Below are 21823 nucleotides of genomic sequence, written 5' to 3'. Positions count from 1 at the left end.
AATTTGTTTCTTCCAAGGAACTGCATGCATTGCTCTCATGCGTGACTAGTCAGTAGCTACGAAGACGTTCATGTCCCCCGTGAATTGCAATTATTTCCAAAAGTCAGAAATGTAGTGATTACACTTTTGGATAAAAGAAATTAATTAAGACAACTGTATTGTGAAATTGTAACGAAAATAGAAAATACATGTTGGTCGATTCGCGCTAATTCCGTATCGGAGTTCCAAAATTTATGACAAATATATGAAAATTGGTACAAAAAGTGGAATAAACATAAGATGTTTTACCCCCACAAGCAATCTTATCAGTTTAGCAGGTCGAATAAATATAAAAAAATTAATTTATATAAAAAATTATGTTTTTAAACATGACCCACAATATCTCCAAAGAAAATAATAAGACTACCTACTAATAAAACTATCAATATTTTTCAGATTCTAACCTATAATAAAATAAATATTACAAACTCAACAATAACTAATATGAGCATAAGCTCAGAATTACAATCCCAACAATACAAATATGAACACGTTAAAAAATACTAATTTTACCATTTAATAATAATCAAATTATAATCTTGAAATAAAATTTAAATAAATTATTACGGATTGATTTTAAGTTAATTGGGTTGATCCGTTTATTAATCGTATCTTAACAGGTCAATTCGTTTTAATCCAAACTCAATTATATCAATCTTAACCTTGCTAATTTTGTGTTATATTTGTATTAAATTTATAAATTGTGTTACATATTATCACCCTTGATTAATATGTTATTCCATAGCTTTTGCAATACGATATATATCTAGGTCTAGATGGCGTTGGGTTAGCCCAAGACTTCTCTTGAAGGCATCGTTTGGGTTATGGTTCTTCAACTAAGCCCAACCAAACCAAACCCAACCCTAACTGAAACCCAAATAGCGAAGCTCACATTTACAAATAAGATGGTAGCAGGAGACTGACTCGAGAGTCGTGTGCGAAGATCCGACTCCAACTCAAACCCAGTTCTTGTTTACGACCCGTCGACCACAGCTCCACAACGCAGTTCCTTTCACGCAGCCAGCAGCAGTAACGCATTGTGTCCAAAATGGGAGGTAGAGGAAGATCTCGTACCCAGAGAAGGCATTTTAAGGAGAACAGAGAGAACGTTTGGAAGCGCCCCAAATCCGATCCTTCCTCTGAAAACATCAACAACAACAACAGCAGCAGCAGCAATAATGAGAATTCGCATTGGCAGCCCTTCGCCACCCAAAACCCTGCCTTCGATGAATACTATAAGGTACTTTTACTCTATATACTCGGTGAGTATTTTTCATACACTCAAACGGGTTCCGGCTGTTATCTTATGTATGAATTTTTGTTCTTTATTTGTTGGTGTGTGCATGGATTATTTTGTCCATTTGATATCATACTTACTCAATTGAGTTCAGAATATTATGCTATATTATTAATGTTCTTCTTTTTTTGTGGGAATACGAACTTGTGGTTTTTTTTTTCACTTTTTTTGGTGATATTAGGAGCAAGGGATTGTGTCCCCTGAGGAGTGGGACTCCTTCATGCAAGTTCTTCGAAAACCATTGCCTGCTGCTTTTAGAATTAATTCAAGGTAATGTCACAATTGGCGTGTTTTGATATCATATTCTATTGAAATGGCCTTTGGCGTGATTTTATCAGAAAATGGAGAGATGGAACTCCTTTAGACGTCTAGCTGTGCTCTTTTAAGCATTTGTTTTGGTAGAGAGAATGAATTGTAGAAAATGTTTGGAAGGAGCCAAAAACAAGTAGGCGGCAATGAATGTAAGCAACCAACTTCCACTTAAACCCTAAAAAGTGTAAACTTTAGGTAAAAATATTTTCCCTACCCCTTTCAAAAGAAATATATAAAAAAATATATAATAAGATATATATTATATAATAGAAGAGTGGCTTATGGATTGTTGGGTGTTTCCTCAATTCTTTGCCGTAGAAGATAAAGTTCCCTATTACAGAAAACATAAACATGGAAATTCATAGGTGCTAATGGCATGGGGACTCCTGTGACTAATGAAATTGAAACAATCAGAAATTGGCCTTTTCCCTTTTTCTGTGCAATTTAAAATGTTTTTGGAATTGTATTTGATTTCCCAAGATTCCAATAGATTTAATTTGACGATGACATATCTTTCATACTTTCATTGTTTGCAGTAGCCAGTTTTGTTCCGACATTCGATCACAATTAGAGAATGACTTTATGAAATCTCTTCAAGCTGAGGTAAGATACACAATTAACTTGGCAATTGTAGTGCAGTGATGATCTTGATGACGGTATTGTTCATTATTTGTGACAAGCTCTTGTGTTTCTTTTGCATTCATTTTTTTAAGGTCACTGATGGTGAAGCGGAGGCTATTAGACCATTGCCTTGGTACCCTGAGAATCTTGCTTGGCATTCAAATTTTTCCCGCATGCAGCTGAGGAAGAACCAAACACTTGAGAGGTCAATCATGCTTTGTGTGATGATATATGTTAGTGTAATAGAGTAAATTGCATGTGTAGATTGCCGGTTGTCTTCGCATACAGTATATATCAAATTTGATTCTAGAATTTTTGTAGCGACCCCAAATGGATCCCAACTAAAGTCAAGGTTTGAAGATGCCATTAAAAAGTTAATGTAATAATACCTTAGTTGTGATCCCTTATTGAGGGATCATAACGGTTAAAGGGATGACCATTCTGAAATTCTCCTATTTTTTTCCTTTATCAAATAATCACACATTTAGTCATTCTCGTCAAACTAGATAAAACTAGTTTCAGTAATGGCCAACATACTCCCCTCCTTCACCAGAGTAAAGGATTTAGATTCTATGACTAACACCATAGAAGAACCCATGTGGTGATGATGATGAAGGAGGGGAGTATGTTGGCAGATTTCTGACCTGGTTTCAGATTTCTGACTAACACCATACTCCCCTTAGCCATGTATCTGTGTAGCATATTTCTAACCTGGTTTCAATGTGATGATGAATGGCTATTGAAGGAGGGGAGTTGGTCAATATGGGTTCTTCTATGTTGTTAGTCTTAGAATCTAAATCCTTTACTCTGGTGAAGGAGGGGAGTATGTTGGCCATTAGGAGATACTTTCACTGCTCTCTTTGTGCTAGCTAGAGAAAGGGAGGCATCGATTGCTGACCTTCTGGTCTTTTCAAATGGCTCCCCTCAATGGAATATTGACTTCATTAGGGCTGCTCAAGATTGAGAGTTGGAGTCTATTATGGAGTTTTTTGCGGCTTTATATTCTACAAGTATTTTAAGGGGCACAGGAGACAAGATACTTTGGAATCATTCTAATAAAGGTATTTTGTTTGTCAGTTCTTTTTATCAAAAGCTTATGAACTCCGGAATGCTATGTTTCCGTGGAAGAGCATTTGGCAGACGAAAGCTCCTTCAAAAGTAGTTTTTTTTGTTTGGACAACATCTTTGGACAAGATCCTCGCTACAGATAATTTGAGGAAACGACGGGTTATTGTCCTAAATTGGTGTTGTATGTGTAAGAAGCATGGGGAGTCAGTTGATCATTTGCTTTTACACTGTGAGGTGGCCAAGGTTATGTGGTATGATTTTTTCTCAAGAGTCGGATTGTCTTGGGTTATGCCTTGTAGATTGGTGGATTTCCTTGCAAGCTGGAGAGGACTACGCGACGAATCCCAAATAGCGGCAATATGGAGATTGGTACCAATATACATGTGTTGGTGTATTTGGAGGGAGAAAAATGCTAGAAGTTTCGAAGATCAAGAGAGAACAATGGATGAGCTAAAACTTTTCTTTTTTAAGTCATTGTTCTTATAGGCAGGGGGGCCATAGTTTGTAACGGACTTAGTGTCCACGATCTTCTTCTCTCTATTGTAACCTCTAGCTAGGCGTTCTTCATGTATACTTCCTGTGTACCTGGGCATGGCCTATTTCTATGAATATAGTATCTTTGATTACCTATAAAAAAAGAAGCTAAACTATGCAGAAGTAAATATTCATATGGTAACATATACCTCGTTGTAAGTGTTGGAAGGATGGGGGGGAATGTGTTAATCTCTTTCTTCATTGTGAAGTGGCCAGGTTCTTGTGGAATGAGGTTTTGAATCGGATTGGTCTACTTTGGGTAATGCCAAAGGAAGTGGTGGATTTATTGGTAGGGTGGAAGGGATTGAAGGGTAGCAAGAATACTGTTGATATTTGGAAGATGATTCCTTCTTGTCTCATGTGGTGTCTATAGCTTGAAAGGAATGAGAGATGCTTCGAAGACAAAGAACGTTCATTGGGAGACCTTAGGGATTTTTTCTTTAGTACTTTGAGTTTGTGGGCTAAAACTTTTGTAATGGATGATAATTTCCAGAATTGTTTTAGATTTATTTTTGTTTTTAGAAAGTAGTAGGTATCTCCTTTGTATACGTCCTGTATACTTGGGGCTTATGCCTATTCTTGGGAATAAAATCTCTTATTACTTATAAAAAAAAAAGTTTTGGAATTCTAGACCAACCATATAAAGTTGAACCAAACATAGAGAAGAAGTTTAAGAGACTATTCCCCAAACCAACATTTGCTCTGGCTTGGGAATCCTTCCAATATGCTAACTTTCTTTGTCCTACAGGCTACAACTATTGTCATTGCTGTGGTTCAGTGAATATGGGCCATTTAAGGGGATAATAGGAAAAGGAGGGGTGAATGTTTTAATTGCTAATGAATGTTTGGATAGTAGATTGAAGTTGGAACAAGCTGGTATTCTTATTAAATTGGATATGGAAAAAGCCTATGACCATGCAAGTTGGGATTTTCTTGATTATCTTTTGAGGAGATATGGCATTGGTGTTAAATGGAGATTGTGGATAAAGCATTGTGTTTCGACTTCAAAATTTTCGATATTGGTGAATGGAGAACCGACTGGTTTCTTCTGTAGTTCTCGTGGCTTGAGGCAAGGTGATCCCTTGTCCCATTTTCTTTTTGTTATGATCATGGATGCCATGATTAGAATGATTGAAAAGGCTGTGGAGGGTAATTTTCTGTCCAGTTTTGTGGTGGGTAATGAGATAAGGAATAATTTTAAGATTTCTCATTTGTTATTTGCTAATGATACTCTGCTTTTTAGTGAGCCTGATTTGGATAATATACGTGCTTTAAAAGCACTTTTACTGTGTTTTGAAGTTGCTTCGTGGTTAAGAGTTAATTTATCGAAGTCTGAAATAGTTCCTGTGGGTGATGTTCAGAATTTATCAGATTTGGCAAACTTACTGGGGTGCAGAATCTCTTCTTTGCCTATGAGGTATCTTGGACTTCCTTTGGGGGCTTCTTTTAAAGCTATAAACATTTGGGATGGGGTGATAGAAAAAATTGAAAGAAGGTTAGCTGGATGGAAGAGGATTTTTTTGTCTAATGGGGGTAGACTCACTCTTATAAAAAGTACTCTGTCTAACCTGCCCACCTATTTCCTTTCTCTATAACCCTGAGGGGTAGCTCAGCTGGTCCGGCCTTGGGTTTACTCCACAATAGTCACCAGTTCGAGTCCCCTTAGGGCCACTGGAGGTTTACCTGGTTGTTAACTTCAGGGCCCCGTGGGATTAGTTGAGATGAATGCAAGCTAGCCCGGACACCCTCAGTTATCAAAAAAAAAAATTCCTTTCTCTATTTCCTCTTCTGGAAAGGGTTGAAAGGAGAATTGGGAGTTTATTTCGAAACTTCTTATGGGGAGGCATAGGTGAGGAAAAGAAGTATCATTTGGTTAGTTGGAAGAAGGTTTGTCAACAGTTGGATTGCGGTGGTTTGGGGATTAAAGATTTTAAGGGTTTTTAATAGAGCTTTACTTGGGAAATGGCTTTGAGATATCAATTGGAGAGCAAGGCTCTATGGAAAAATGTGATAGATGTGAAATATGGAAGTTTGTGGGGAGGTTGGTGTTCTAAAGCATCTAGTGGAGCTTACGGGGTTAGTTTGTGGAAATTTATTAGAAAAGATTGGGATTCCTTCTCCAATAATTTCAGATTGAAGATGGGAGATGGAAAGAGGATACTCTTCTGGCATGATTTGTGGTGTGGGGATACTGCTCTTAAGCTGGAATTTCCTGCCCTTTTCAGAATTGCAAGGGATCAAAATGCAGCTGTCTGTGATTTGTATTGCAATAGTAACAACAAGGTTGAATGGAATGTTATTTTTAAAAGGGATGTTAATGATTGGGAGGTGGATGAAGTTAAGGCTCTGCTGGTTAAACTTTACTGCTCAAAACTGGTCCAAGATAGAAAGGATTGTATGGTGTGGATTCCTGCTGGAAATGCTAAGTTTTCAGTTTCATCTTATTACAGAATTTTGTCAAGCCATGGTAGTTGTGTATTCCCTTGGAAACGTATTTGGAAAGTGAAAGTTCCTTCTAAGGTTGCTTTTTTCTTTTGGGTGGCTTCTTTGGACAAAGTGTTGACTACTGAAAACCTTAGGAGAGGTTGTTTATTGCGGATTGCTGTGTTTTGTGCAAAATCATTGTTAGTGGGTGAACCTCTGTTAGTTGTTTGTGACTGAATAGCCAAAGTCGCTTCAGGAGTGTGAGCTGTTCGAGACTCTCTATTTTCTCTGTTTTAGTCTTTTTACTTCAGTTGGTAGTGATTCATCAATGGCTTTCCCTCTTGAGGGGATTAGTGTATTCCTCTGAATCATTAGGTTTGCATTGGCTGTGGGTTGGTTTTAGATGGGGTTGTGCAAGGAGGTATTCATTGATCAGAAGTTGTTCGAGCTCAAAAAGGAGAATGCAAAGTGGTGGAGGATTATAGAAAGTAGTCATCGTGGTGTGAAGTACATTTCAGTGGACTGGGAAACTCTGGGTTGGCTGGGTTCTATGGTGAAGGGTTGTGCAGTAACAGTGGGTACTCAGGAGTTTCTGCAAACTCGTAGAAAAGGAGACACTGTGATAATAGTGAGGAAGGGATGTAACTTTAATGGTAGTTTTATTTCCATCTCAGAATTTGGTCGTGATAAGAGAAGAGGTTTGCTAGTGATTCCGGAAGGAAGGAAGGGGGAGGGATGGAAAAAGCTTGCTGACATTTTAATGGAGATGGCTGATTTTCAGATAGTTGCTGCAAAGAAGAACAATGGTGAGGGAGGTGTTCCATCATCGTTGGCAGGTGGGGCAAGGACGTACAGTGAAGTGTTGAAGAAGTTACCGTATCAGGATGCGTTAGTGGTGTCAGGTGTAACCATACCTGAGGACGTGCAGCGGCATGGTGTAGCAGAAAGCAGTTTGGCGGGGCTAAATGAGGAAAGCATTTTGAAGATGTTAACGGGATTGGAGGAGAAGATCGGCATTGTGCTAGATGAAATAAATCATCTAAAACGCTGCGTTAAAGGCAAGGAGGTGATGGGCCGAATTGGTGGGCCTGGTATGGGGCTGAGCAGAACAATGGGCTTGGGTAAGGGTCAGGCATCAGGCCCTGTGAAGGTCTGGAGGGCAGTGGAGATAGCCGGGTCGGGGAAGGGTCTCGGATCCGTGATATCGGACCAGGGAAAGAGAGTGCCGCCGATAACCTCATTACCGGCAACCCTGCCGGCACAGAAGTGGCCGACAACCTCGGTCGACCCCTCTGGTGAGATGGGAAACGAGGTCCGCCTCGGATCCGAGATTTCGGACCAGAGCCAGGGTGCTTCTGTGGCGCCGATAAATGGATTATCGGCAACCCTGCCGGCACAGAAGCTGCCGACACACTCGAACGACCATTCAGGTGAGGCGGCGAAGGAGGTCCGACGGGAAGAGACAGAGGAGGGGGAGTTTCTGGCGTTAGAGATTGCGTCTGCGTCCTTGTCTTCAGAGATATTGATGGGAAATGAATTCTCGGAATTTTGTGTGGTGGACGAAGCTCCAGAAGAAGGGCATGAGCAGTCTGGTTTGAGGGATAGAGAGCTGCCTCGTTGCGGTGAGATGCTTTCGCGGGACAGTAATGTGATTCAGAGTGGTCTTCCACTTTTGGTGAGGAGCAGATCTGATGAGTTAGTTGCTGGGGATGATTCTCCTATTAATAATATGGTTGTAAATGGTGAAACAAATAAACTAATGGTTTCGGTGATTCCCAAGAACAGTATTGGGGAAGAGGGGACTCTTACTCCTTTATGTACACTCCCTCCCAGTGATTATGGGAGTTATTCGACGAATTGGATTTTTAAAAAGGTAGAGGAGTTACAGAAAATATTCGGGGTCTCTTTTGGAGGTTATGAGGAACAATTTATGGCCCTTCTAGTGGCTATTGAAGCTAGCCGTTCGAAATCAGCTTCAAAGCAAGACAGGGAACTTAAACGCCTAACATGCTCCATCAATTACGATGTCAAGGAGGGGAGTAGTGGAAGGGTTAGATCAAAAGGGAGGGGTAAGTTAAGTGTTAATGAAGCCTAAGCTTGTTTCTTGGAATGTAAGGGGTCTCAATAATAGGGAAAAACGCCTTCGGATCAAAGCTCTATTGAGACTATGGAAGGGAGATGTGATATGCTTGCAAGAAACAAAGTTGGGTCTTATTGATAGAAGTATTGTGCGTAGTATTTGGGGATGCTCTTATTTGGGTTGGTCTTATTTAGCCTCTCAGGGAGCATCAGGTGGAGTATTATTAATGTGGGATAGAAGAGTGGTTGAGGTGATTGAGGAATGTGTTGGAGAGTTTTCGGTTTCGGTGGTGTTCAAAAATGTGAGCGATGGGTGGATTTGGGCTTTTGCAGGGTCTTATGGTCCTAACATAGATAGTGATAGACGACGGTTGTGGGAGAAGTTGGCGGGAATACACTCTTTATGAGATGTGCCGTGGTGTATGGGGGGTGATTTTAACATTATTCGCTTTCCTAGTGAACGATCGGGGCATCATCGACACACTTTGGCCATGGCGGAATTCTCTAAGTTCATATTTGATATGGATCTTATGGACCTCCCCTTGGTGGGTGGTGAGTATACTTGGTCTAATGGCCGTGTTTGGTCGAAATTGGATATATTTCTTGTCTCGCCGTTATGGGAAGCACACTACCCAGAAGTTAGCCAGAAAAGGTTAGCTAGAGTCAGCTCAGACCATTTTCCCATCCTTTTAGATTGTGGTGGCATTCAAGGGGGTCGCCGGTACTTCAAGTTTGAGAATATGTGGCTTAAGGTGAACGGGTTTGTAGAGATGGTGAGAAATTGGTGGACTTCATACCAGTTTAGCGGCACTCCGAGTTTTATTCTTGCAGGTAAGATGAAGGCTCTAAAGCAAGACCTGAAGAAATGGAACTTGGAAGTTTTTGGTCATATTGACAATCAGAAGTCTATTTTGTTGGAGGAGTTGCAAGAGTTGGAGGGTAAGGAATTATTGGGAAGGGCCTCGGAGGAGGAGTTATTGAGAAAAGTGACGGTTGTGGCAGAATTGGAAAGGGTTTTGCTGTTAGAAGAGACTTCATGGCGTCAAAAATCCAGAGCCCTCTGGTTGAAAGAGGGTGATAGGTGTACGAAGTTTATCCACAAAATGGCTAATTCTCATCGACGCAATAATGCGATTGAGTTGTTACATTCAGGTACACAGGTGCTATCTTCTTCGGCTGATCTAGAAAGTCACATTGCACATTATTATGAGACTCTGCTTACCGAACCAGCAACTTGGAGGCCGAAGCTTGATGACTTACCATTTGAGACAATTGATTCACAGCTGGTGAGTGTATTGGAGAGACCTTTTGTGGAAGATGAGATCTTCAAGGTCATATCTGGTATGGTTAAGGACAAAGCGCCGGGCCCGGATGGTTTTTCAATGGGTTTCTTTCAAACTTGTTGGGATGTGGTGAAAGGTGATGTCTTGCGGGTGTTCAGTGAATTTCATGCTTATCAAAAGTTTGAAAAATCACTTAATGCGACTTTTATCGCACTCATTCCAAAGAAATATGGGGCGTCGAATATTGAGGATTTTCGTCCAATAAGTTTGATTAGCAGTGTCTATAAGATTATTTCAAAGGTCCTTGCTAACCGGCTCAGTCTAGTGCTGGAAAATATTATCTCCAAGCCCCAGAATGCTTTTATTCATGGGAGATATATACTTGATTCGGTGCTCATTGCAAATGAGTGTTTGGATGCTAGGTTGAGGGAGGGAAGTCCAGGTATTCTTTGCAAGCTAGACATGGAGAAGGCTTATGACCATGTGAACTGGGATTTCCTTTTGTATTTATTGAAGAGGTGTGGCTTTGGAGATAGGTGGATTTCCTGGATGCGTTTTTGCATTTCAACGGCCCAGTTTTCAGTGCTAGTTAATGGCACTCCTGCAGGTTTTTTTTATAGTTCGAGGGGTTTGCGACAGGGTGATCCATTATCTCCCTTTCTTTTTGTCATAGTTATGGAGACGCTGAGCAAGATGTTGCAGGCTACTGTTAGTGGGGGTTTCTTATCTGGTTTTCATGTGGGAAATGGCTCTGGTAGCTCTTGTATCATTTCACATCTTCTTTTCGCAGACGACACTGTTGTTTTGTGAAGCGGATAGGAGTCAGGTCCAAACTTTGCGTGCATTATTACTTTGTTTTGAAGCAGTATCAGGGCTCAAGGTGAATCTTGACAAGTCTGAGATGGTACCGGTGGGGGTGGTCCCTAATATACGCAATTTAGCAAGTCTTCTGGGTTGCAGGGTGTCCTCGTTCCCAATGAAATACCTGGGCCTTCCGCTAGGTGCTACTTTCAAGAGTAGAGCTATATGGGATGGGGTAGTAGAAAAGATAGAAAAAAGGTTGGCTGGATGGAAAAGGGTGTATCTTTCGAAAGGGGGTCGTCTCACTCTTATCAAGAGTACCCTTACAAATCTTCCCACTTATTTTTTATCCCTTTTTCCTATGCCTGTAGGGGTGGTGAATAGAATCGAGAAACTCTTCAAGGCATTTTTATGGGGAGGCTTAGGGGAGGAGAAGAAAGTTCATTTGGTTAATTGGAAGTCAGTATGTTCTCCAGTTGAGTATGGGGGGTTGGGTGTGTGTAATTTGAGAACTTTTAATAAAGTGTTGTTGGGGAAATGGCTTTGGAGATATCATATGGAAGAGGGTTCTTTGTGGAGGGAAATAATAGATGCTAAACATGGAGTTGATTAGGGTGGTTGGTGTTCTAAAGAAGTGAGAGGGGGGCATGGAGTGGGGCTATGGAAGTTTATAAGGAAGGGGTGGATTATTTTCGTAAATCATATCCGTTTTGTCGCAGGCGAGGGTAACCGAATCAGTTTTTGGCGAGATGTGTGGTGTGGAGATCACGCATTGGAAAGGGTGTTTCCAGCTTTATATCGTATTGCAGTTAACAAGGACGTGTCTGTGTGCGATTATTTGCACATGGCTCGCATCAGTGGAATATTCTGTTTAATAGAGATATTCATGATTGGGAATTATCTATGGTTTCAGATTTTTTCATCTTGTTACATTCTTTTGGGTCTACTATGGCACAACAAGACAGCTTGAAATGGAGGCTCCAGGATCATAAGAAATTCTCAGTAAAAGCGTATTATAAACTTCTGATTTCTCAGGATCACACCTCATTCCCATGGAGGAACATTTGGAGGTCTCGAGTGCCTTCTAGAGTTGCTTTCTTTGTTTGGAATGCCGCCCTTGGGAAGATCTTAACCACGGATAACTTGAGGAAAAGAGGATGTGTTGTATTGGATTGGTGCTACATGTGTAGAAAGAATGGAGAATCGGTAGATCATCTTTTACTACATTGTGATGTAGCAAGAGGGCTATGGGATGAGATTTTTCGACGGGTCGGGGTGGCTTGGGTAATGCCTAGGAGAGTGGTGGAGCTAATGGGTTGTTGGAGAAAATTGCAGGGCAGTCATCATGTGGCAGCAATTTGGAGAATGATTCCGTTGTGTATCATGTGGTGTATTTGGACGGAACGGAATATGCGCTGCTTCGAAGACAAGGAACGAACAATGTTGGAGCTGAAGAATTATTTTATGCACACTTTATTGCTTTGGTTTTCAGCTATTGTATTAAATGGGGATGATATACATGAATTCCTATCTTTAGTTTAACACTCGTAGAATGTATCTAGGTGTTCAACTGTATACTTCCGGTGTACTAGGTATATGCCTATTTCATTCACATCAATAAAGTTTATATCTTACTTATCAAAAAAAAAAAAAAAGGGTTGGAGAATCTGTAAATCACCTTTTCCTTCACTACGAAGTGACAAGATTCTTGTAGAATGAGGTTTTGAGTTGGACAGGATTACATTGGATTATGCCCAGGGAAGTGGTGGATTTATTGGTAGGGTGGAAGGGTGTGAAGGGCTGTAAGAAGGTGATGAGTGTTTGAAAAATGATTCCTCCTTGTCTTATGTGGTGCATTTGGCTCGAAAGAAATGGGAGATGCTTCGAAGATAGAGAACGTTCTTTGGGAGATCTTAGGGTTTTTTTCTTGAGTACTTTGAGTTCTTGGGCTAAAGCTTTTGTAATGACGATTAATTTTCTGCATCTGTTTTAGCTTTATGGTGGTAGTTTTCTTTTTTGTTTCTGGAAGTTGTAGGTATTTCCTTTGTATACGTCCTGTGTACTTGGGCTTATGTCTGTTTCTTTGAATAAAATTTATTACTTATAAAAAAAAAAGTTTTACCCCTCAGTAAGCCAATTTACCAATGCCACTGTGTGAAGAAGGGTGAAATGCAGGAATATAACATCCATGATGATATAAAACAAGGGCATCATAGCATGCATCTTTTAAATAAGGTAAAACCCATAAGTCATAACACTTATTTCTCAAATGCTAACACAAAAGCAAAAGAGCACATAGAATCGTCTATATAGGAAGTTGCATCATCAAGCCAACAATATAAATCATAGGAGGGTGTTAGTACACACACTATATGATCTGTCAAAAAAAATGGGAGGGATGGCAAGAATAAATATTTTAGAAGATAACAAAGAGAGATGCTTACCCAAAATTTTAGAATAACAAAGAATTAAAGAGTTTACCTACCCATTCTAGAGAGCACAATGAAGACAACAAAGAGTTTAGAAGAATACAAGACTTCTGACCATATGCAATATGTACCTGCTTTTTATCCTGGATTTCAGCCCGTATGTCTGTTCTCATTCTGCTATGATATGTGAATTTTCCAGGTTCCATGAGTTCTTAAAGCTTGAAAATGAAATTGGAAATATCACAAGACAGGAGGCTGTCAGCATGGTAAGCCAACATTATACACACCCTGTCACTCCTGAAGTTTATGTACTGATGTTTGTAAAAGATTTTAAAAATCTCTTTGCGTTTTGGATGCATTTGTTTCCTTAATGGTTAAAATATTTACTTGTGATTAGTGATTGCTTGTGATGCAGGTGCCTCCTCTCTTCCTGGATGTACACTCATATCATTTTGTACTGGACAGTAAGCAACTTATTGTGCATTTAAAAATTCTCTTTAAACATTCCTTTGTATTGTAATATCTTATTTTCGATAATATTTTTAACCAAGTTATTTTATAACTGCTGCTTCATCTTTGTCTTCACATTCATCAAATGGTTGTTAAAGTTGCAGGGAAAAAATAATTGAAAACCCATTTGACATGTAAGAAAATCGGGATATTTAACCAAGTGTTTTCTGACTGATTATTTGCTTTTGCTCAGTGTGTGCTGCACCAGGATCAAAAACATTCCAACTGCTTGAGATTATACACAGATCAGCCAAAGAAGGATCACTGCCTGATGGATTGGTTTGTGTCCTTTAACCATTCCTGTTTACTACTGATTTTATATTTGTATATAGTCTGCTCTTTTTATTTAGCTTGGCTAACTTGGTCTGTTGATATAATTTGAACTTCTCAATGAAGTCCTTGAGCTACGCCTATTTTATTCTCAATGAAATCCTTGTTTTGCCGATAAAAAAAAATTTGAACCTCTTCTCGCTCTGCTAATTCTGGTTTTGAAATTGATTTCTTCATTCTCTCAGGTTGTTGCAAACGATCTTGACGTCCAAAGATGTAATCTCCTCATCCACCAAACAAAAAGAATGTGCACTGCCAATCTGATAGTCACAAATCATGAAGCTCAACATTTTCCTGGCTGCCGTTCCAACAGAAATTGCTCTAGTTCTTCTGAAAGTACAATGGGATTTCATCCGAGTATTAGTCAACTTATCTTTGATCGTGTCTTATGTGATGTTCCCTGCAGTGGAGATGGTACACTTCGCAAGGCTCCTGATATCTGGAGGAAATGGTCGTGTGTTTTTCCCTTTATCTACCTTTTGTTTCTTGAATTTTATAACGCCATTTCTGTTTTTACCTTTCTTTCGTGGTGGATAAGATTTTATTTTCTTAATACAGGAATCCAGGATTGGGCAATGGGATCCATAACCTCCAAGTTCAGATTGCCATTCGAGGTAACCTTTGATGGAAAAATTTAAATCAGAAATCCTCTTTATTGTATGCAACAATGCTTGTTTGGATTATATGATTTTTTAGTCTTTTTGAGATTTATTTTGTTGTTCCAACTAGATGATTATACTTATTAACAATGACTAGATATATTTGTGCATATTCTGTAAGAACTTAACTCATCTAGGTGGATTCCATCATATTAGATGGTCTGAAAGCCTTTTTTCCTAACTTGGTAGGGGCCTGAAGTTTAAGTTTTCATTTTAAAATTTTCCTACTGTCCAATTGGATCCATTTTCTTAAGTTATATTTTATGAACACGTGATGGAAAATGAAAGTTAATGATGGTGGTGGCTCTGGTGGGATTTGGAATGGAGAAGAGGGAGACGGAGAGGAAGATAGACTTTTTTTTAAGGTAAGAAAATAATTTAATATAATTTTCAATTGTTGACATGGTATGGCAATGTTGCCATTTCACATGCCACAGGTACTATTAACATGCCACCTTAGTTTTCCTTTTGCTGCATCAGCAACTTCCCCCCCTTGATGGATGTAAGAACTAAATTGCTACCATTTAAGTTTTTTTAAGGACTAAACTGAGGCTTTTCAAATTTCAGAGACGAAATTCAGACCCTTGTTATATATTTGGGGACCAGAAGTATTTTTCAGTCTAACTTATACCATACTTGTATATTTATAGTTTTTTAATTCTATTTTATTATAATATATGTATTTATGATCAAACTGGTTTGACCAGTGACTCTGTGAATCAACTATCTTTCTGGCTCACTTATTTAGTTTTAAATCTTGATCCAATCTTGTCAGAAATTCCAACTAAAATAAAATCGAAAAAAAAGACTCGGATATTGTCCTGCTAAAATGGTGTTTTTCTTGAAATGTTGATGTGAATTTGTGTCTAAGGGAGATATGGAAAGAAACAACCCACCTGTGGGTAGCCCAAGTGGTAAGGGCGAACTTGTGTGCGTGAGCCCCATGTCACAGGTTCGATTCCCCCTGGGATCAAACTGCGATTTAAGTGGGAGGCCATGGCGGTAGGTTGCTATGCTAGTCTCCCGGGGGTTTAGGTTCCATGGGTGAGTCCTAAGGGCTCTACCGTGGGGCGGTTCCCCCGTCATTAAAAAAAAAAATTGTGGAAAGAAACAGTTCTACTATATGTTTTGTCTCGAGTAAGTCACAGGTTCCCGTGGTGCTGACAAGAGGCTAATCTCTTCGAGAGCCCTTCTTTTATTTAGTCATTACATTACAATGCATGTTGTTGCTTAGACTCAAGTTTTTTGATGGTTCATTGATGGTGTTCAAGAGATGTTTGTTGTATTAGATGGAACTTCTATCATGCCACTTGGTCTTTCCTTTTTAAGTTAATATACGAAGGCCATACTAGTGTTTGTATTTGGGTCTGCGCATGCAGTCTAGTGAGTATTCAAAACTTACAAAAACTGTGTTGTTTATGCAGGTCTATCCTTGCTTAAAGTTGGCGGCAGAATGGTTTACTCAACTTGCTCAATGAATCCAGTTGAGAATGAAGCTGTGGTTGCTGAGGTAATTATCAATTATTTTTCTACATCAATGAATCCAGCTAGTGAATGAAGCTATGGTTCAATGAACTTGCTCAATTTTTTGTGTGCACGTGCACAAACCCTACCTCTATATCAAGTAACATATCAACTCTTTTAACAGCCTGCAGGAGGTTCTTTTTTATTTCTAGATTTAACTGTCTTATCACTCAAAGATGGCATTAGGAAAAGGTAGAACTAGTAGGCTGATAGGCTCAAAAGAATAATTTTTGTTTTTTGGGATAAGTAAAGATACCGCGAATTATTGTTAAGTGCTGGGGGCACAACCCAAGTACACTGGGGTTACACAAGAAAATGCCTAATCTGAAAAAAAAAAAAACAAAGAGTAAAGATTCTACGTATGGACAAGTAAATTTTGTGCTCCTGGTCCCTTGGCTGCTCTTTTAAAATCTTCACTTGAATGAAGACACCTGATTAGGCCAAGATGTGGTCATTGACAAACCTGTCCTACACTGCTACTGATCTCCTAATGAAATCCTACAGTGTCCACCAGCTTATTCATCTCTCCAAGACTTGGAATGTTTATGCTATGTCCACATCCTAAAGTACGTTGGTCACAACTCCTTTTTTACAAGTAAAGCCTGTTTGTCACAACGTATTCTCTATATAAAGCAAATCAATTTTGATTCTTGAATAATTATGATTTTATGTATTGACCATTCTCTCCATGATGGCAGCCATTATGGACCAGTTCTGCTTCAACTATAACATTTTCTTCCCTTTAAAAATTATTTTACTTATGTACCATTCCTCTAAACACGAGGTTTGTGCTCATTTTGTGACCAACTTTACATCTAATGATTGTCATGCACTACTTTCGTGTGTCCCTAAAGGAACTCCTCTATCTGAAGACAATTCACGGCACCTCAGCAGTAAATTGAAGAGTAATAACAGCAAGTGTTCGATTTCCTGTCTACTTTCAAATTTCTTAATAACTGGTTTTTACTTTAATTGACTGAGAATTCAGAAAGTTGGTATAAATAAGTAGATGGAGAAGAACAGATTGGACAATTTGATTTTGAAGCTAGCTTTCTAGTATTTTGGAATTTCCTATCTCAGTTTTCACTTTCATTATGTTCTAAGATTGTTAGCACCTTGTGTCTTGAGAAGATCTAATCTGTTTTCCTAAACTCATGTTGCTGTATAACATATGAGATAATTTGCATGTGAATTTTATGCTTGCAACTTTTTGTTTCTACTTTATTTTCTTTTAACTTAACATAAGTGTCAAATTTGGGTCAATTTCGGCTTAATGTGTTGGTATTTGATCTTACCAAGTTGTTGTCTTCTTTAGTCTTTAATTTATTTATTTATTTATTTGATTTTGGAGAACCTCTCCAAGGCAGGGCCCTTCGGACCTACCCCTGTAGAGTAAACCCCAGTTCCGTGCACCGTACCCTCGGAAGTTTCCCTACACGGAACTGGTTAAATCGCTGGCTTTTCACCAAGGGGTGTGACCCCAAAAGATTGTTTGCACCCATGAGGTGTTGAACCTTAGACCTTGAAGGGAGTGATACCCCAAGACCAAGGCCTTTATCAATTGGGCCAACCCCTTGGGGTTGTCTTCAATTTATATTATGGTCATATTTTTGAATGGTTGGATTCCATTTCTTCTAATGATTATGCCCTCATGGATGTGGCAACTTTCTTTCTCTGCACCAACTGGAGGTTTATTCCTACACATAAATTTTGGTCACCATTGCTCATTTTCTACAGATATTGCGGAAGTGTGGAGGGTCTCTTGAACTTGTTGATGTCTCTTGTGAGCTTCCCCAACTTGTTCGCCGGCCAGGCCTCAAAAAATGGAAGGTTAGTTCTTGGTGTATAGATTATGGTTTTTAATTTTTTTTACTAAATACAATTACTCTGGGGTATGGGTGATGTGTATGAGGCAAGAAAAATCCCTATGCCTGCTCTCAGTCACCTGCAAACTATATGCATTGTGTTACCCCGAGGAAAATTGGACTGAAAATATTTAGTTCCTGAGCCATCACATTACTACTGTTCTACCCAAGCGGGTAGTAGTCTTGTGTTCTTTTTGGTCGACACTATTGCTATATTACTCTTGTATACTGAAAGTTATCTTCATTGCCCATGCATAAAGGACATTTCTTGCTCTTCTGTTAGAGAGGAAATTTAGCTTGAATCAATATTGGGTGTTTGGCATGGTTCCATTGCATACAACAATGTCTATATCAGATTTACCTTCCAAAAAATATCTATCTGAGACTTGGAGTGGAGAGAAAGTAATCTCTGTTACTTGTAGTAGTACACTGGTCGAAATTAATATTTGGGCTTCGTACAACCAGAACCTCCGGACATATAACGAAATCAAATTATGACCCTGTAGATGAAAGTAACGGTACAGCTGACTTTGGCGCACGATAGAAGCTTACCTTTCTAATTAAATTGGAGGATCCCGTATTACTGTTTTTCCCGCTTCACTCTTAAGGTCAAAATGCTGTTTCTCTTATTGATTAATGGTGAAACAGGACTTGGTGCCACTTTTTAGATTGACTATTTGGTGGGAATTGATGCAATGCCTGGCAATTTTTCCTACTTGGACCTTTATTTCTTGACTGGAAAATGTTTGTATTGGTTGTATCGTGGTTTAACGTTGAAGTTGTTACTTTTAGCTTATGGGTCATCTATTCTAAAATAAATCTAAATATTCTCAAATTAGTGAAAAAGTTAATCCTATGAGAGCGAGTATGTAGTGAGTGATGCTGTGCATGAAAAATGTCTGGGTTCAGACTGGATATTTACATGGAAAATGGTATTCTCTATCCAAATCAAAAGCAACAAATTGCTGATCTTGCCCGGTAGCAAGACAATGATATAAAATTTTGGTCAACTTTGTGGAATAAGTTCCAGCATTACACCTTTAGCTGGCTACATGCAGCGTACAAGTATATGGTTTTTCATTCCTTCTCTTGGACATGCAGGTGCGTGACAAGGGCACCTGGTTTGTTTCCTACAAAGACGTCCCTAAGTACCGCAGAAGTGTGATTGTTCCTAGCATGTTTCCTTCTGGCAGAATCTATGTCGAGCGAAGTGAGAATAACCCTGATAAAGAATTGGGAGAAAAGCATGAGAATTGTGGTAACGGAAATTCCAAAGATGGGTTCCAGCCGTTAGGGGATCCCGTAGCTCTAGCTGATGATTTAGATGAGGAAGTTTGTAATTTTCCTCTAGAACGTTGCATGAGGATAATGCCTCATGATCAAAACAGCGGAGCATTTTTTATTGCTGTCTTCCACAAACTTTCCACTCTGCCAGGTAACTTCAGATCTAATCTAACTAATAATATTTCTCATGAGAAGCCAAGACATTCAAGGTATCGGTCATGGTAAAACCAAAGCGACCGCATGCATGTGCTAAACATCCATAGATAAATCCCTTTTTTGTGTCTTCTCTGTTCTGTGTTCTCTTTGTGGGCAATAATTTTTTTTTTCTAGTGTTAAGTTTTTGGAAAATCAGATGAATGTTTCGATACCCTTTTGCAAATGCATCATGTTTATGACATGCTTTTGCAATAAAGTTTTAAATTTATTATTTATATCTATTTTGGAGTAATTCCTGTTCTCTACATGCTGTTTTAGGCTTCCACATCAAGATGATTACACTGATATTTTTTTGTACACAGCCATGCAGGAGAAACCAAATACTCTGCAAGTAGGTAGTGAGTCATCTACAAAACAATTGAATCAGGTTATTGAAGATACAAGTGGGGTGGAGGTTATTTCAGGAGATGGCACAGATGAGAAACATTCAGTAGCCAATTTAGAGGCTGGTACAGATGAACCAGATGAGGCTGCTGTGGAACCTCATCTTTGCATTACAAGTGAAGTTCAGAATTCTGAAGAAGCCCAAGCACTTGATCATAAGGAAATTGATGTGAAGAAAGCTGGAGGTAAAAGAAAGAAGCAAACTCAAGGCAAGTGGAAAGGGGTTGACCCTGTTGTTTTCTTCAAAGATGAAGGCATCGTCAATAGCATAAAGTTATTCTATGGTATTGATGACGCCTTTCCATTAAGTGGGCACCTAGTCACAAGAAACAACGATACTAACCATGTGAAGAGGATATACTATATTTCAAAGTCAGTTAAGGATGTCCTTGAGCTGAATTTCTCAGTAGGGCAGCAACTTAAGATAACGTCCATCGGCCTGAAGATGTTTGTAAGTATTTCTATATGTCATTGTTACCATGATTATTTAGTATGCCCTAGTTTAAGTTCCCGTTTCAAAGTTACATGTTCATAAAAGGTTTCCTTCTCTCCCATCTTATTCTTGAGGGTGTCAATCCTGATTCCTGTGTATGAATAACTGCCTTGTAAGTTAAGAATAGCGCCATTGGATGGAACATAACATATCAGCTACAATTTTATAAGTCAAAGTTTAGTTGGCATACGATTAACAGTACAAATGGTTAAAGTTTGTTCTAAAAACATTTCATTTTAGCCCCAAAAGAAAGAATCAAGAAGCGCTTGCTACCCTGCTTATAATTTCTACCAGGAGTTGAACCGTGATCAAATTTGCTTTCACCTATGTTGGGGGTTTTATTGATGGAGTATCAAAACAAAGACATGGAAAAATAAATGAGAATCCAGTCCCATGATCTGGTATCGTTCATATTTATGCTGCCAACTAATGAATCTATTGAATGGTTTTCTTTTACGAGTACATATTGCCAAATTTCATTTTATTTGCTTGTGATGGACATGAATATTTGTAATGTTTTCTCTTAATTTGCTTTAGTTTGTATTTAGGTGTATTCTCATGTATACTTTCTGTTTACTTGGGCTATATGCCTACTTACTTGGAATAAAATCTCTTATTACCCATCAAAAAAGAAAAAAAAAATGCTTGTGATGAGTTTAACTGCACTCCTGTCTAATCCTAGTGTATTACACGAATAAAGTTCCCAGATAACTGCTATTTTTGTGTAATTGGAGTTTTTTTCACTCCGTCAAAAAACAGGAAAGACAATCATCCAGAGAAGGGAGCTCTGCACCATGTGCGTTCCGGATATCTTCCGAAGGACTGCCACTGATTCTTCCCTATGTCACCAAACAGATACTATATGCATCCCTAGTGGACTTCAAGCATCTTCTGCAATATAAAACTATTAAATTTGCAGATTTTGTTGATTCTGAGTTTGGACAGAAGGCAACAAACCTAATGCTAGGCTGCTGTATTATAGTTTTGAGCAAAGGTATACATTACCATGTTGTCAAGATGATCAGTTCCCATTTACGTGAATATCTTACATATTTTTTTTCTGCAGGTAGCAAAGCCTCATTAGATTCCACCCAAGTGGATTTGTCAACGATAGCCATTGGATGCTGGAAGGGCAGGGCCAGTTTATCTGTAATGGTCAATGCAATTGAGTGCCAAGAACTGCTAGAAAGGCTCTTAATACACATGGATGCTCAAAACGGCTCTTCGGTGCATGAAGAGAAATCTCATGTTAAGGGTGTCGAAGTAGAGGACATTAATGACATAGAGAGGAATGTGGACATGGATGCTCAAAACGGCTCTTTGATGCATGATGAGAAATCTCTTGTTAAGGGCGTCGAAGTAGAGGACAGGAATGACATAGAAAGGAATGAGGACATGGAGAGTAGCATACTTGCAACCAGGAGTTGAACTAATTTCAAGAAACATATTTCTGTGTTGTATTATAATTAGCTAATCCAATCTTGAATATTATCATGATTAGTGTGGCAGAGTCCTTCGTTTTGCTACTTTAGAGGAACTCTTTTTTGACAGTGTGGACTCTTAATTTTTCTTACCATATCATGTTAACGCGATTCTTAAGAACAAGAAATTAAAGGGTTTGTTTTGCTGAAAGTTTACTCTTTTACGCACACTCCTAGAAACCATGACCAT

The 21823-nt window shown here is 38.9% G+C and overlaps 1 protein-coding gene across 1 annotated transcript; it reads left to right on the top strand.

Moving 5' to 3' along the window:
* Positions 1-871: 871 nt before the first annotated feature.
* Positions 872-21784, top strand: LOC109014563 (RNA cytosine-C(5)-methyltransferase NSUN2-like). Its single transcript, XM_035689010.1, has 15 exons — positions 872-1279; positions 1518-1606; positions 2185-2251; positions 2362-2474; positions 13087-13153; positions 13303-13351; positions 13591-13676; positions 13913-14178; positions 14286-14341; positions 15811-15896; positions 17648-17740; positions 18877-19210; positions 19578-20110; positions 20912-21146; positions 21219-21784. Exons 1-15 carry the CDS (start codon positions 1088-1090, stop codon positions 21578-21580), a joined length of 2628 nt encoding a protein of 875 aa, XP_035544903.1. The 5' UTR covers positions 872-1087; the 3' UTR covers positions 21581-21784.
* Positions 21785-21823: the final 39 nt, after the last annotated feature.

Source organism: Juglans regia, chromosome 1 (assembly GCF_001411555.2).
Source record: "Juglans regia cultivar Chandler chromosome 1, Walnut 2.0, whole genome shotgun sequence".
NCBI classification, from domain to species: Eukaryota; Viridiplantae; Streptophyta; class Magnoliopsida; order Fagales; family Juglandaceae; genus Juglans; species Juglans regia.
Note: the sequence above shows the minus strand (reverse complement) of the source record. Positions and strands in the feature narration are given on the sequence as shown.